The 16,924-nt window shown below is 54.6% G+C and overlaps 1 protein-coding gene across 1 annotated transcript in view; it reads left to right on the top strand.

Annotated features, from left to right (window-relative positions):
* The first annotated feature begins 768 nt into the window (after positions 1 to 768).
* Positions 769 to 16,924, top strand: part of CDK18 (cyclin dependent kinase 18) — a 28,178-nt gene continuing 12,022 nt past the window's right edge. Inside the window, exons 1-2 of the mRNA XM_026053169.1 lie at positions 769 to 787; positions 16,305 to 16,459. Coding sequence (XP_025908954.1) covers positions 16,336 to 16,459 — 124 coding nt within the window. The 5' untranslated portion in view covers positions 769 to 787; positions 16,305 to 16,335. The remainder of the gene's footprint in view (positions 788 to 16,304; positions 16,460 to 16,924) is intronic.

The following is a 16,924-nucleotide window of genomic DNA, read 5'->3' as shown; positions in this document are numbered from 1 at the left end:
CAGGCTGGCAGCAGGYAGGACTTTCTGCTGAGGCTGCTACAGGCGGGTGCAGAACGGGGGGCTACGTGTGTTGGGGAGAGCATCAAGGATGGATGGGAAGAGGTGCAGGAGGGAGCTCCCGTGACCTCCCTGAGTGTGTGCTGTGTGTGTGAGTGTTGTGTTGAGTGTGCTCTGTGTGTTGTGTGTCAGTGTTGAGTGCTGTGTGTGTTGGTGCGTATGAGTGTTGGTGTGTTGCGTGTGCTCTGCATGTCGTGTGTCAATGTTTAGTGCTGTGTGTGGTGGTAGGTGTCAGTGTTGGTRTGTTGTGAATGTGTCGTGTGTGAGTGGTGTGCTGTGTGTGTCTGAGCGTTGTGTGACTGTGTTGGGGGAGTTTGGGGTGCGTGTCTGAGCGCTGTGTGYGCCGTGTGTTGTGCGCAGCCCCGCAGGCTGCAGCGGAGCCCGGGCCCGGCCCGGCCCCATCCCGCAGCCGCTCCCGGCCCGTCCCGGCGCATCCCGGCTGCGCGGGCGGCGGGGCCGGGCTCCGCTCGATCCCCCGCGGCGGCGCTGGGGAGGAGCCAGCGCGGAGCGGAGCTCCCGGCCCCGGCCGCGCTCCGAGCCCGCCCCGGCACCGGCTCCAGCCCCGGCCGCGCTCCGAGCCCGCCCCGGCACCGGCTCCAGCCCCGGCCGCGCTCCGAGCCCCGGCGCCAGCAGCGGCCCCGGCCCCGCTCCGGCTGCTCCCGTTTGGGCCGGGCCCCGGCTGAGCCCCGCGGCAGGAAGGAGGAAGGAGCCTGAGCTGCCCGTGCGGCCGGTGAGTGTAAACAGAGCCCCAGGTGCAGCAGGGAGAGGGGCCCGAGCAGCTTCCCCGCGCCGGGCCACCCCCTCTGCCGCCCGCTGCTGCCTTTGCTCCCTTTGGGAGAGCAGGGGGGAGCTTTGGGGGCTGCGCGGGTGCCCAGTGTTAGGGGAGGGGACAGAAGTTGGGGATGCGGTGAGGGAGGGTTTGTGCAAAGCGCAGCAGGGGTTTGTACCGCGTCCCTGGGGGACGGGAGCCCCGCGCGTGTTTGTGCCGGTGGTGCGGGCAGCCCCGCGCCCCCGTCCTCCTGTCACCGCCGCACACCGCTCTGGCGGTGCTTCCCTCAGGGAAGCCGGGTGGCAGAGGAGGAGGGTGCTGCCGTCCTCCCCGGAGAGTTTCCAGGGCTGCTTGCAGGGAAGGTGGCCCAAGGGGGTCTGTCCTGCACATCCCCCTGCTCCCGCAGGAGCTTTCYTGCTGGCCGGCAGCCAGGCATTTGCCTCGCGTGGTCATTCTCGCTGCTCTTGGTATCYGCTGCCTCTTTGCAGAGTGTCTGCTGCTCTGCTGAGTCCCTTGGGGTGCAAAGAAGTCGCCTCCGGGTGCACTGGCAAGAGCAGAGTGGCCTGGGGAGCGCTCGCTTCCCTGTCCTGCCAGCACCAGCTCCGGTTGCACTTCAGCAACTGGCTGCTCTTGGCACAAAAGMAGCCTGGAAGGAGCTCTCGGGCTGGTGGGCGCAGTGGGGGCATTAACTCTGAAAGGGAGGACGTGTCAGGATCAGGCTGGAGGTGCTGGCTTTGCTTCGCACCAAGGGTGCGACACAGGCACGCACTGGGGTCCRGAGGAAGGGCCTGAAGGGGAAGGGCAGAGATTTGGACAAGCAGCAAGTTTGTGTCTTTGGATGAGTTCYGTGAGAAGGGGAGACCCCGTTTTCCTTGCGGGAAGAGGGCACTTGTTTCCTTCTCGGTGGCAACTGGGCAGCATGTCGAGCTGCAACATGTGGCCAGAGCAGACTGAGCCGTATGGGTCTGTGACAGGGATTCCRGGTCCCCGCCTGTGGAGAGGTCCTCAAAAATGAAAGGGCAGTCTCGAAATCCAGATTCTTTTGATCCAAACGCCTGGTGTGGATGGTAATAGATGGGTCACTGCTGCTCATGGTGAYTGGCGCTTAGCTCTCAAAGTGCAGTTGTAGTCCAGAGCCTCCTATCCTCCCTAGGGAAAATCCCAGCACATCCTATTGATCCCTAGATGTGTCCAGGAGCCTAAAGTGAAGGAGGAGCRGAGGCAGGACCTGAGGGTGACAACCTGCTTCACCAAGCAGCATCCTGTGCATGAAGCTGTTCTCTGTGGGTGTATGTATGTCCCCTTTGCTCTTTTTTTCTTTTTTTAGGGTCTTTTTCACTGTCATACTGGGCAACTTCCATTATAGCTTTGCTGCTCATTCTCCAGGCAGGACCACGTCCCTTTAATGGGAGGTTTTGCAGATCTCACAGGTTTGTTTTTCAGGACACATGCACAAAAAAAGCACAGGCCTCATGTCAGGGGGCAGGATTAGGGTGAATTAATAAATCAATAGTGCAATAACCTCTGCAGCAGCGGCCGGGAGTTCCTGCTCTCTTATCCTGCTTGGAAAAGAGAGGAAACGCTGTGGCTGAAGAGCAGGATTGTGCAGATCTGACCCTGCTCCCGGCCTTGTCACTGATTCTCCCTGACCTTGGGCCGRTTGCTGCATCCCCATCCCCGAGCTTCCCCATCTGGTACCACTTGACCTTGCGTCGCGCGCACAGCGGTGCTGACATCCCCGGAGCGCTGCGCTCCTGGCAGAGAGAGCCGTGGCAGCGCCGAAATATTTGCTGCGATGCTGAGAAGGCTCCTGTCGCYGAACAAGCGCTCTTTGTGGGTCCCCTGAATGGAGGCTCCGCTGGCAAGTCTGTGACAAAGAACRCAGCGCTGGCGTCACAGATTCATGCACTACAGGTGACTGGAATAGAGCAGACGGGCTCTGCTGCTGCTTCYTGGCTCGCAAACGAGCGGTTTGAAATCTTTCGCTGCTGCATTTCGTGTGCGTTTGTGGCTGGTGTTGCTGTGTTTCTTAGCGCGCTTGGGGGGAGCCTTCCTGAGCCCGGAGCAGGGTGCTGGCAGAGCCGGGCTTTGCCTTTGGCTGCTCGCGCTGTGGGTAGGCAGGATGGATGAGGGCACCTCATTTCACCCCTGGGAAAATGAAGAGAGAAAATGACTTGCTGGAGTTATTATAGGGAGCCTATATACAGAGCAGCATCTTGAATTCTCTTCTCTCAAATCTGTGAGGATCTTTCAGCTCTGCCGTATCTGCTGYTCTCTAATATTTGGTGGAGACAGAAAAACATGTATTTATGCCCGCTATATTTATGCATGTTAGACACCCATGGACTGCTCTTCCCTGATGTCACATATGTATTAAAATATCTACATTACAGTTTCCACTGAGACCATCCCCCTCTTCTGGCCTTCTGGAGAGAAATGAATGTTTGGTCATTCATTGTAAACCCTGAAACATTCCTCTGGCTTCCTTACAGACCTGAGGTTTGGGCCAGGAGGTCTGAGAATCTCCAGAAAACCTGGGACATGTGTTTGGAGTCATGTCCAAATAATAGTAAGAGTTTCCAGCAGGATTTACACTCGGCAATAGCCTCCCAAATTCCTGCTGCACACACAGGGAAGTTGAGGCAAAGCTGAGGCAGCTTGTCTGAGGCATAAGCAACAGGACACGGGCTCCAGACTCCTGGGCCAGCTCCAGAGTTTAGGATAAAAAGATCTTGGAATGAGTTTCACTCAAGATAACGTGTGTGCTGGCACCCTGAGAGCTCTGCTCTACCATGATGTGGTCTCAGTTTGCATCGCTTACAGATTGAGGCTGGAGAAGGAAAGCTCTCTGTTTGCAAAGACCTTATATCTGTTTTCAGCAAGCCCTCAGTTTGCCTTGCTGGGTTTACTTTTTCCTCCTTCTCCACATTAATTTGCTTCTGCCATTGGAAGACACAGCTGAATGCAACCTGTTGATGAATGCAGATGCCGAAGCCCAGATTCCAATCTGGTGGACAATAAACGTTGCAGAAGCTGCAATCAGGTGCATCATCTTTTGCTCTCTCTTTCTATTCCTAATCAAGGTTTCTTTTCAGGCAGTGCTTTGCCTGCGGGCAGCGTTGCTCATCCCRTGCTTGTTTGCTCAGTCACTCAATCGCAGCCCTGATCTGTGTCTAGCCAGCCTGGCTAGAGGAGGAGCTGGCATGARTTGGTTTTCAGGCCGCAGAGGAGGGTGAACAAGCTCTTTGGAAACGGTTGGGGTTCATCTCTGCTCCTGACACTGCTACGGTCTCATTTCTCCTGTTCTTTCCTCGCCTCTCTCCTTTCTTACGGTTTATTTTTGCTGCATCTCCTGTCACCACCCGAGATCAGCGTTCTCCTGCCTTCTGGGTTTCCCGGCTGTTTCCGTGGATGAGCTCCAAGCCCCTGCGGCCAAGGCTGGGCTTTGCAGAAGGGCGCAGGGCTCCGCGGCCCCGCTGGGCACCGTGCACACACAGATGTGCATCGCAGCCGGGCTCAATCCCACTGAAAATCGCAGCATTCCTTGCAGCAGCTGAGCCCTTGCTAAAACTGCCCKTAGGTGCTCAACAGCCACAGCGTCAGGCGTAGCCGGGACCTGCCAGAATGCAGCCCATGAAGCCCAAGGATGCTCCTGGATTTGGGATGGTTACCCCGATGAGTTGGATTCAGACGCCTGCAGCAGCCCGTCTGCTCCTCCTCAAGAGGGGCAGTTACGGGACATGATTTTTGTTTGTCTTTCGGGCTCCCTTTCAGTTTTTGCTCTTGATCTGCCATGCGGTGATGTTTTTATTGCTGAAGKTTGCTAGATGGGCGCTCCCCCCCTTCCTGTCTTTCTTCCCAAACTCTCTGACACTTGGCTGCTACTCTTAAAACAACTTGAATTTCCCTATCCGTAAGCTTGGGAGTGGGTGAGGGGCTGGATTGGACCAGCTGCCCGAGTGCTGCTGCTGCTGTTTTGATGACTTCTTAATTGAATTGCTAAATTAAAAAGAAGAGACTGCTGAAGCTGACCGTAAACACTGTGGCCTCTGGACAAATCAAAATGTGCCTTTTTTGGGAAGTGGAAACATTCCAAGCGTTCCATTTATTCCTGCTATTTCTCTATTTTGATTTAAATGGTTTATTTTTACTCAGTCTGGTTAATTATCTGGTGAATGTTAACATGCTGGTCACTCAGGGGCTGTGATCCATGATCCCAGCCACATTTAGCTATGAAGCCCCCAATATTGCTTCTCCCCCCCAACACTGCCCACTCTTTTAAAGCCATATGTTTTATTAGTTACTAAATCTGACAGCTTTATGGACTGGAGGCTTAAGTCTGCGTTTGTGCACAGGCATGCACATAGAGAATGATATTTGTAATTTCTTTGTTTTCCTGCAYGGAACATCACCCGGAGCGAGGTTTTATGCCTTCCAGCACGCCTGGAATTGTTTGATGGAAAGGCAGCTCTGATTGGCATCATCTGCACTGAGCCTGAGCTGAAGCAAACGCTGCGGATCCGTAGGCTCCCGGCAATGCAGCGTGCTGCTTACAGGGCTTTTCAATGGCACTTGGGTTCCGTTTGGTGGGTTTGGTTTTAGAAGTGGGCTTGGAAGGGGTTTTATGGTGATAGCAGCTGAGGAGATCTCTTTTCACCCCCAAAATTTGTCCTCCTGTTGCACCCGCCGAAGTCACTAATGAAACTTCACTTTCTGCCAGATGTTCAAGGGATATAAATCAATGTTGCTCAATGAAGGCAGAACTAGAGCAGCTCGAGACGTGGCCCTGCTCTCACCAGTCAAGGCCATGGATCTCACCCCTTCTCTCCAGCTTTGTAGCAGCATCTCTCCTGTAACTAACGTGTGTGGGAATTGTCTGTGCCAGCATTCAGAAAACGCAGGGCTAGAGACTCTCCYCTCACTTCTGGAGACGTTACCAACKTTATCAGTGACCTGGAGGAGAGAGAACTTCAGAAATTTGGGCAGGATTTAGCCCTGATATGGTAGATTTTCAGCAGGAGTGATCTGTTCACAAAGGGAGATCCGTAGTGCTTTGTAGGTGCCATCCAAGACCAGAGCTCCGGGACACTTTTCCTTGCTCTGCTCTGACTTGCTGCTTGACCTTAAATGATTCCCATTCCATCTTTGTATTCCTGCTTCCGTGCTGGGGATGGCAGCCAGGTTCCCAGCTGGGTTGAGGTACAGCTAGTCCCAGTGAAATGCTCAACTATCCTTGAATGAACAGCAGTCATGGACGGATGAAGGGCTGTTACTGTGCTATTGCAGGCGTAATAACCTGTCCTGGCATCTGCTCTTCATGCCTCAAATCCAATCAGTGATTGCAATGCAACGGGGAAGCTCTCGGGGAAATCTGGGCTCAGCCTCCGGCACATATTGCTCCTTCTGTGGCAGAAATTCCCGTGGGTTGGTCAGCGTGTAATTATTAACTAATTACAGCGCAGTAATCACCGTGCCGCGTGGTGGAGGAAATAGCTTCAGCCAGGAACAACCTTCTATCTCACAAATCCCAGCCTGCTCTTATCTGTCCTTTGTATTTTGCCCATGGGGATGGTATCTGCCTTACAGCCCTGCCCGTCAAGCTCTTGCAAGGGAGATGACGAGCGAGCCTGGATAACTCCGTGTGCTCTTTGYTTTGCGTGTTTGCAGTTAGGACACTGAGGACCAGCAGTAGCCCGGAGCAGCTACGTGCTGGGCTGGGGCTACAAGGAGGCTCTTTCTTGCACTGGTGCCAATATCCCCCCGTCCTGCTTGAAGATGACCACGTGTAGGGCAGAGCCTTTGCTGTCCTTTTCGCGGGTATATGCCTGCAATAAGGGCATTCCTGCAATGACAGGAAACTTCTCTGAGATGGGGGATGAGAACCTGTCGGTGTCATCACAAGCTTTCTGAAAAGCCATCGTGAGAACGTGGAGATTGTGCCCGTGATGAAAGGAGATGGAGCCGGGGCGGAGTGAAGCTGCGGGAATGGGGGTCCGAGCCCTGCGGGTCTTCCCAGAGACCGGGCACCTCGGAGCCATCTCGCCTCTGTAGGAGAGTCCCAGAGAGGCCGTGGATGCTCTGGTGGGCACCTGCGCAAGCCCGCCTGGTACCCGGGCTTCAGGCGGGAATTTCCAATGGAAATGAGCACMCTGGGGAGAGAGGAAGGATGCCGGAGCCTGCTGGGGAGCCCGAGGAGGGTGCGGGATGAGCGGCGCTGGCCRCACGCTCTGTTTGCTCTCCTCTCAGCCCAGGTTGCCACTGTGCCCTGATGGCAACCGGCATTTTCTCAGTGCAGGAGATGTAGAGAAAAGGTCCAGCTGAGTCATTTTAATTGCATGAAAACATGACACGGTATCAGAGTGAGAGGGTGTGTTTTTACAAATTAACATTAGCAGCGTGTGTTCTATTTAAGTGCATAATCCCTTCCAAGCCCTTCTTATTAATGATTAATTGTGCCGCTATGATAGCAGCGTTGCAAGTCCAGTTAGATGCAATGTGTACAAGCAACTTTACCTGTGTTGAAACAGATAACGACTTGGTCAGTGGTTAGAAGGGGGCACTCGGGTCTGCTAATGATTTAGCATGAGCCTAGGGCAGCTCTTGGCTCTCTGGGTCTCAGGATTATAGTCCTTGCTCCTCTCAAGGGTTTCCTGTGAAGCAAAGAGCTTATCTGCTTGCAAGGCAGGAGGGGAAGAGAATTGAATACAGCCAAGTGAGCTTAAAACCAGCCTTAACTCAAAGCGCTCTCTCCCTCTCGCTTCCCAAGCTTGACTCTCCTCGACTCCTATGGCATCTCACTGAAAACCGTAGGGAAATATGGATATGTTTTGATTTTTGAGGGTTAAATTTGAAATAATTTCGTAATGCACTTCTGATGTCCGCCTTCCCTCTCTCCCGTTCTTTTTCCTGCATTCAGCTCATTTATCTCCCCCGGTTTCCAAGGCTCGTGCAGAAAAGCAGCTTGCTTGTCAAGGACACCCAGGCTGCGAGGAGCTGTGTGGGAGACCCAGTGGGTCTGCAGTGAGAGTCGAGGTAATTCCCCAAACAGGGAGGTAATTTGGGAATAAAAAAAGGCAGGAAGAGTGGAAAATGAGTATTTTTGTTTTGTTGTGCTCTGTGTTTTAAATGCACTTGCTTTGTCTGTTGTGCTCGTTACCGACTTGTCTGCTTTCAGGCCCTTGAGCCGGGGCTTGGCTTGGAGGAGCAGATGTTATTTACAGTTTAACAAGGAACAAGGTTTATCTAAACAGTGTGCTTGCCGCGTTCCCAGATATGCATGAGATGTTGCCCTGCACGAGGAAGTGAGCAGGGGCTTGCGGGCACCGAGGCTCGACCTGTTGGTACTTGTTTCACGTGGGATGCAGCACCCAGACGTCTCCACGTTTGGGGTGATGTGGAAGCACTGCCGTCTAACCTGAAAACAGTGCTGTAATGATTGTGTTAAGCTGTGCTGGGCTTAGGATACCGGAGGGGAGGATTTCTGGGCAGCACTAAAGGTTGGCCAAGGATCCCCAGCTAGCCCGGGAATCCTGGTTGGGCTGGAGGAGGCAGGGACATCTGAGGACACCAATATGAGGAGCAAATGGAGGAGAGATGCATCTCCATCGCAGGGAAACCATCCGYCTTCCCGCTCTACCCACCTCTTTGTAAGGAAGCTGCTGGAGGAGGCAAGACAGTTACTGAGGAGTCCTTTTTTTTTGTAATCCGGGCACAAATCCAAGCTGTTTGTCAGCCTCAGGCCTGTGGAGCTGACACATCTGGGGGAGCCCCAAGTCGGGTCTAGTCAAATCTTAAGTGAAGCTGGACCGTTTGTGGGTCTGCTTCATTCGCTTTCCCTCGTTGTTCCTCAAGATATTTGCTACTGTAAAAATCTCTTTTTGTGTTTGTGTCTGCATTATTTCTTCACTGCAGGTGTCCAGACAGCGTCTGGTTTTTCGCTGTGCTCTTTGCAAAGTGGAAATGCTTCATGCACGGAAATAACAAGAGTGGTGTTATTGGTGGCTCTGTCAGAGAGGAGAGCTGAGAAGCCAGAAAAGAAAGAAATGCTCAGGGACATTTGGAGACAGGGAAGAGTTTTCAGGTTGAGAAGCAAAATGAGAGAACACAGGGGAAAAGCAGGTAAATTGCTRTGAAGAGGAAGGGCTGGAGGTCGCAGCAGCGGGGCACAACTCAAGCATCCCCCCTAGGGGATGGGTATTTGGATGGGAGCAGAGGAGGATGATGGTGCAATAGGGTCTGCAGACAACCCGGCATTAGGGAGCAAGGTGGAGGGTGCTGCCCCAAAGAGCAGTCTGGTCACGCTGGGATTCCTGGCAGCTGCCTCCTGATTCAGGAGAGATGGAGATTTGGGCAGTTCTGTGCCTAGGCTGGAGGCGGTGGATCCAGGAGGCAAAGGCAGAAAGGTCCTACCTGTGAGACCACCTGAACTCTAGCTTTTTCCCCCAAATACACTGATCCCACAGCTGCAGCAAGTGCTTTCTGATAGCAACCCTCCTTTCCTTGCTGCTGCCTGGACTTTTGGTCGCACCTGCGTGGYGTTTTGTTCCCAAAAAGGGTCATTCCTCCCCTCCTTGCCCAGGCTTGAGGGAAGGGATCCGTGCTCAGAGGTTCCTGCCAGCTCAACCTTTGTATTATGGTGCAAATCCCAGCGAGTCGTTGAGCCTCACCATGCTGCTYGCCTGCACATCCAACCCCCTGAGCACCACTGCTCCAGCAGCGATAAGGAGGTGTCCAGGCAAAAAGAACTGCAGAATTGCTGTTCCCATCACAGGGGAGAGGGGGATGCCAGAAGTAATTACAGTTGGTGCTGTGCTTTGAAATCCCGGGGTTCCTCAAGCGTGGGCTTGTTGTTCGCCCTCCCCGTGCGGCTTCATTTCGCCCGCATCCGGGAGGGAAATCCATCCACGCACGTGCGCAGAGCCCTGCAAGGACGGGCGCGCGGCTGGTTTAAGATTAAACGCTGGATTAGCGCAATCCTTGGCGCGGAAGTGGAATCGCAGTGTTTGCTCATTACCCTGCTGCCATGTGACCGTTTCAGGGCTTTAAATAAAACAGATTTGAAGCCCTGCTGCAAAGAGTTTTAGGTGCCTGGTGCTAAGCAGGGGCCCTGCTCTGGAGCGCAGGTCTGACTCACTGGCTGCTATTGTAAAGGACGCTGGAGTGGGGAGAAATAGGGCAGAAACTGCATTTCATTCATTTCTTCTCCTGTTGCTGCAGATGGATGGTTCTGAGTGCAGTGGGGGCTATTTTTTGAGCTGTATTGGCACAGAAATACAGGTACCCGCAGCAAATTGCAGGTCGCAGCCCTCCTGCAAAGGCAACTCGTCAGGGTAGAGCCAGACGAGCTGAACGGGTCTTCTCTCCTAGAAAATGTGCAGCAAAGAGCTGAGCACTTAACTGCTTCAAGTGCTTGTGGTAGCAGAGTTTCTTATAAGTGTTGTAGTTCTGATTRTATTAAAACTGTTTTTTTGGTGTTTTTTTTTTTCTTTTTTCCTCGGAAATGAGGTTTGGACAAGATCCTTTGGTTCTGTGGTGCCTCTTTCAAAGCTTTCCCTTAAAATCTGTCCTTCCTTTCTTCTCCTCCTGTCCTCATTGTCGGTTGCTGTTGCCCTTTTCTGTGTGCCGGAGGTGGCTGCATTGAGCGAATTCCATGCAGCTATCAGGTGTGCAGCATGGAATTGCTGTTCTTTAAATACGCTCCCAGGAATGCTTTTGGAAAGGGGACCCGGATAGCRGGACTCCCATCCCTCTGCACAGCTGCTCGGATAGCAGCTAAGCCACAACTGCGGCCCCGAGCTGCATTTCAGAGCTGATTCCTGCATCCATCCTCCACATTGCAATTAAGAAATGGCTCCCTTGCTGTCCTTAGGGATACGGTACCGGCCTCCCAGCCTTGTTCTCACCCACATGCCCGGAGAGGGGCCTCCGTGTCCCCCTGCAGAAATGCAGGAGCTGCAGGTTGCTCAGGGCACTGTGTCTCAGGCTGGCATCACATCTAGGTCACCCAGGCATAAGGGGAAGCACCAATTTGCCCGGGAGGCAGTTTGCTTTGTGTTAGTTAATTGTCAGGCGGTAATTGRTTGAGTGTCATAAAAGACAAGGGCCAGACTGGCTTTTGCTGGAAATGTTCCTCTCTGGTAGTTACTCTTGTTGATTTTACAGGAGCTCCTCGCTGTGTCGGGGGCTTGGCAAATGCAGCGAGAGGCTTGTGAGGGACTCAGCACTGGGTAGGAAAAGGATGAAAGGAGGAAGTGAGTCATGGAAAAGGGGAGAGAGCTGCTGAAATCACGCAGCAGATCAGCAGGGCGAACCTGAGCTGTAAAGGGCTGCTGTGCTGCCCATCACAGGGCTCTCCCATGCTCCCGAATGTCACATTAGAGCCTGGCTCTTCCAGGACAGCAGGACATGGAGACTGAACTCCTGAGTGCCAGGAAATCAAACCTCAATGACTTAGCTCCCGGAACAGGATGAATATTGAAGAGAGCAGCTCTGCTCCGAGCCAAGTGCGGTTGTGCTGGGCCATAGGGGAGGGAGTCACGCTCTTTCATTGACTCTTCTTTCCTACTAGTTGCCTTGTGGATCCAGCCAGGAGCTCGTACAGATCAGGGCATGATCAGCAGGCACAGGGAACGCGCTCATTTACACAGGCAGTAAATCCAGCCCGTTAATGCACCCGTGCTAACGAGGTACCATGGACACGCTGACACGAGCACCTTCCAGACGACCCAACAGGACTGGAGAGCCACGGACAACACGGGCATTGAGCAGCCGGGTGTGGGACCGGGTTCTCTGTCCCCAACGAGGGACAAAGTGGCTCTTGGCAGCCTATTGTTGAGCTGGGCGAACAGTGGGCACTTTTCTCAGGTTATCTCCAGCTGCAGAACAAGTGTTTTGTGGTTGCCGGAATAATGTGTGGCGCTTCCATGCCTTCCTCGGAGCTGCCCTCGTCTCACCAAGCGCTTGGACGAGAGGAGCCAAGGGGGAACTGCTGCCGGCCCCGCAGAAAGGCAAAACGCACACGAGCAGCACGGGACAAGCCTCCTTTGTGCTGCGCTTACTGGGCTCATTGTCAGCGTTGGGCAAGCGAGCGCAGAACCGCTTATCTAGCGAGAGCGCCTTCCTTGCACTGCTGCCCCTGCACCAAGTGTGGCTTGCAGAGCCTCCAAAAACTGGCCCTGCAGGAGGCTTTCCGTATCCTTCACCCTTCCTAGGCTACCTGCATGGACAACTAGGTCTTGGGCTGGTATGTGCTCCACCTAGCCTGCATTTTGCCTGCGTTATTGTCRATTTTGCCACCAGTTTTCCACATCCACAATCCCGATGGGGCAAATGATGGAGTCTGCTGCRGAAGAGGATTAGGAGCTTGTTGCGTTGGGTGCTGCGTGTTCCGTAGACCAGGCTTCTGCCTTCCAGGCTCTCACAAGCAAGGAGAAGGCAAACAGGAAGCCCTGGCATCCTTGATTTATGTCTGGGAAACGGAGGCATGCCAAGAGAGTCAGAGATGTAATCAAAGCCAGACTTGCACATTTGCTACGGGATCATTTTTCTTCCAAGCTGTGCCTCAATTGCAGGAATGAAGAGAATGGGCAGACCAGAACTGGCTCCCAGAATCGCACTCTCGAGTACCTATGGAAGCCACTACAGGAGGAAAAGAAAGTCACAACACGAAGATGGCCTGATGCTCCTTAGAGCCTGAGTTTCAGGCATACGCTCAGCTTGGTCCCTGCTCCAGGATGAAGGTCTTGCTGTTTGCTACAGGCATCCTGTAGATTACTAGGAATTGCTTGTACTCCCTTCCCTGCACAGTCACGACCTCCTGGCGGGGTTTTGCTCCCTGCGTAGGAGTGAAATGTCAGGTCCCCCGCATAGCAGTGTGCCCAGGGAAGGGCTGCCCTTGCTCTCTCCCCTCATTGCTCACCTTTTCTGGAGAGGAATTGCTGCAAACAAGCGCCCAGCAAACGGGGACGGGTCTCCCAGGGGTCTGTCCTCATCCCAGTGCCCCCTCTTTGGATAAGGGGAGTTGGGAATGGCCGCTTTCCATGAGCAGCCCTATGGGCTCCATGAAAGCCCAACTCCATGGGCTGTGCCCGGCCTCTTGCTGCTGCTCAGAGCTACCTCCATCCGTCTAATCCATCAAAGCACTTAGTCCGTGCTTGGGCTTCCTCCAAGGGCCGAGCGAGATGGATCTGCTCGGTCGAGGGAGCAGCTGGGAGCAGGTTGCTCCGGGAGTTGATCCTGCTGACAGCTGAGCAGCTGGTGGGCAGGGGCTGGGGTCCCGTTCCACCCCTCCTGGGGACAAGGGAATCTCCTGCCCTTACCCCTGCAGGATTCCCAGCTGCTCCAGGGAATTCAGCTTTGTCCTGCACTACCTTAAAGTTGTCCCCAGGGTCCTATAATTTCTCCCAGGAGCTCAAGAACAGCCAAGGATCTTGGCAGCGCGCTTCCTGTCCCGTATTTCTCTGTGAGGAGCCGTGCTGAGGAGGAATTCCTCCTCCCGGAGCGCCTGGGCTGTGCCGCGCTCCCATTTGTGCAGGAACGTGCCCTGCAGCRGGATCCATCCCGTCTCTCCCATCACAGGCACCTTGGCAGCGCGAAGGGGACGGGGCTCCGGAGCGCACCAAGGAGCCGCATCCATCACTGTGCACGGAGCCGCGTCCCCAAGGGCTGCTCCCTGCCTGTCCCCGCGAGCAGGGACAATGTGCAATGTGCCCAGGCCCATGTTTGCTGAGCAAGCAGGGCGCTGGCGGCCGAGCTCGGAGCTGGCCCGGGCTGTGCTGCTGGGTAGGACTGGCCCTTTTGCCTTTGCTAATCAGTCTGGGGAGGAAAACAGGGTTAAAAAAAGCAGGTTCTCACCCCCAAACCTTCCTTGCAGCTCRGAGATGAGGGCAGGAATCTGGTAAGAAAAAATGGAACCAGTCTCCTTTCCAGAGCAGCCCTGAAGCCGTTGTTGGCACCAGCCCTGTTTTCCCAAGCCCCTGTCATACGCTTAAAGAAAAAGAGGACAACTCGGAATGCTGCTGCTGCTTGCTGGYGCCTAAAATACCTTTATTTRTTTTWTTTGAATTATTTTTTCCTTCTTGCTTTCCTGGTTCTGCCTCTTGAATGCCACAGCAATGAGCCTGGTGGGTTCACTGTACAAATGCAGGGGGAGATTCAGGTGGATAGACCCAGCCTGGATGCCTGTGGGAATAGCTCCTGGAAAAACAGCGAGCGGCTGCTGCTAGTGCAGCTAATGGGGCTCCGGCTTCAGCATTTAAAGACCTGTTAACATCTTGTCTTGATCATGTGATTAGCTTTCCTGATGGGATTCAGCTTTGGGCTCTTTGAAGTGTTTTATCYGAGTATTTACTATCTGACTGCATTACAGCAAATGCAGATCATTCACACTGCTGGCTCTAATCCCCGCTGCTTGGCTGAATTCCAGTCGGACTCATTTCGGATTTTGCCTGGTGGTGCCTAAATTCCTGCCTGCCATTTCAGCCCGCTGCTTCCTTTCATGTCCTGCCGTGCAATGTCATGTTCCTGTGTGTTTTAATCAGGTTTCCATCCCTGAGGTGGCTGCGGTTCAGGCCGTGGCTGCCGCAATTCTCCGGGTGTTTCGCGATCCTTGAGATCCAAGCGGTATCGTTGCCTCGCTATCGAGTGCCACTCTCTTTCAGAAACTCAATAAATGCCTCCATTTCCTGCTATAATTAACGTAAAACGAGGCAATCACTGGCAAGTCTTATTTGGATATCCACACCGTGGGAGAGGGCTCTGCTCAGCACCCTTGCACCGAGCCATAAAGATACGGAGCCCGGGACAGGTTTGCGCATAGCAGGGGAGGGAGCTCGCAGCATCCGTGATATTTTTACCCCGTCCCACTTCCTTACTGACGAGCTTTATATTTAGTGGCCTCTAGCAGCTGCCACTGCAGTAGGTGGCAAGAAGAGGACGGGTTTGCACCGCAATTTATAGCACTCAGAGTGTTGTCAGTGTTAAGGCGCTCGTCCTTTGCGCTGTTGGAAGGAGGGTGAGTGCCCGGGGAAGGAGAAGACCCTTCCCCAAACTTGCTTTCTGTCCACCTCGGGTATCTTCCTCTGCACTGTTGGGCTGTCTAGTTGGAAACTTGCTTCCCTTGCAAGCTAGGGAGCCTGGTCAGAGCATGGCCCGTGCAGACGCTTTCCAAAGCGAGCGGCAAGTTCTGCCTTCCCTTCAGGAGGAGCAACTTGCAGGTTGTGCTCCTGGCCTGGGGGAAAGCACCAGCAGAGACATTACCGATGCAGCATTTATGAGTGAGGGCATCCTCATTGACAAAGCCTGTTTATGCAGTGCCGAGAAATATGTCGAGATCTGGAAGCTCAAGTGGATGCATGTAGCATCCTCCCTGCTCCGTTTGCGGATCGTGGGTGGCGGTGAGCTGCAGGGTCGCTCCCTGCGCACTGCTAGGCAGCTCAGCAGGCACCATTTCTGCATCCATTGCTATTTCTGCAAGTATTTCTTCACCCCCGGCCTCCTTTCCATGCCACCCCACCCCGTGGGCACCCTGCCTTGGTTCCAGATGCCCAGACTTGCAGCCGAGTTCTCAACTTTAGCTTTTTGTAGCATTAACATGGCAGGGGAYGGAGTTTATCCGCAGGCGGGATGTGTGGGCATGGTGAATCCGCAGCACTCAGGTGAATCCCACGATTTCAGGGGGTCCGTGCCTGGCGGCGGAGCGTGGCCGAGGGGTGAGCCGGGTGTTTAGATTAGGGCTGGATAATCCTTTAAGCTTCCACAGGGCGGCATGGCAGCCGGAGCGCTCCCGTTGCCGGAGCGACGCGATGCCGTCGCTCCCGGATGCCGGCTCTGATCGCATCCGTCTGGAATGTGGGCACCATTTGTTAGTGCTGATCAAGCCCGGAGGGGGCTGGAAGGGGCAGCRGGAGCCAGGGAAGGGCTTGGATACCTGGAAGCAGCCCGAGCCCGATGCCCAGGATCTGCAGCCCTGGTGGCTGCTCCATGGGTTTGTCCCGCTGGGAAGTGACACCAGCGAGAACAAAGCAACCTCTGCTGGGGCAGGGCTGCCTTCTGGCACAAGGAGGAATGGTCTRTGGAGGTTTTCCTGACATTATTTTTTCCKTCTTGCTTTCCTGGTTTGCTCCGCTTTCCCTTTTTGTGGCCACCTCTGAAGTTTCCAAGGATGCTGTACAGCACACCCAGTGCTGCTGTGCATGATTCGGTGCCCGTAATCATGTCCTGGGCCCATGTCTAATATCTCAGAAAGATCCTGTGCMCCTCTTGACCCTGGTCAGCTCAAGAACCTGGCTCCCTCGGTGACCCTACGGCTCCTCTTCTGCTCTGATGCAGCAGCAGGACCTCGAGGAGGAGGATGCTGAGGATGTCCCGCGTCCCCAGCGGGTGAAACCTGGCTCTGGGCGCTGCCGCTTCCAGAGAGCTGCAAGGGATGGTGGGGCTGTCCTGTGCATCAGCCGAGCCTGATCCTCTCCCTTTCCTGCAGGGCTCTGCCGTCTCTTGCAGCGCAAGGTAAAATGAACAAGATGAAGAACTTCAAGCGGAGGTTTTCTCTCTCGGTTCCTCGGACGGAGACCATCGAGGAGTCGCTGACGGAGTTTACAGAGCAGTTCAACCAGCTCAACAACCAGAGGAATGAAGGTAGGAGCCCGAGACCCCTCCTGGCAGCGATGTCAGAGCCTTCTCTCTGCGGGTACAAACAAAATCTCGGTGCAAATCACACCGAGACCTCAGGAGCCGCTGCCTCTGTTTGGGGAGCATTTGGGCCTCCCTGAACCGTCCTGTTCTGGTCCTGTTTTGTGTGGTGTGGTTTTCAGGGCGCCGAGCAGCGGGAAGCTCAGGGCTGAGCCGGGCACGTCGCGGGTGCCGCACGAGCAGCCGCCTCGCTCTGCAGGCCGGGACAAGCCCTGCCGGCTTGGAGCGGGCAAAGGGAGAGGAGATGCTCGAGGCGGGGACCTGCACGGGCAGGCAGAGCCGGCAGGCGCTTGGAAACACCACGGCCTTGAACACGGTTCATGCAGGGGAGTGCTTGCTGCTGCGGGTGCGCTTGCAGCATGCACTTGCTGCTGCGGGTGCACTTGCAGCATGCACTTGCTGCTGCGGGTG

This window comes from Nothoprocta perdicaria, unplaced genomic scaffold, assembly GCF_003342845.1.
Source record: "Nothoprocta perdicaria isolate Ctin4 unplaced genomic scaffold, notPer1 scaffold_97, whole genome shotgun sequence".
NCBI lineage: Eukaryota > Metazoa > Chordata > Aves > Tinamiformes > Tinamidae > Nothoprocta > Nothoprocta perdicaria.
The sequence above is the reverse complement of the archived record's forward strand: the minus strand, read 5'-3'. Positions and strand labels throughout refer to the sequence as shown.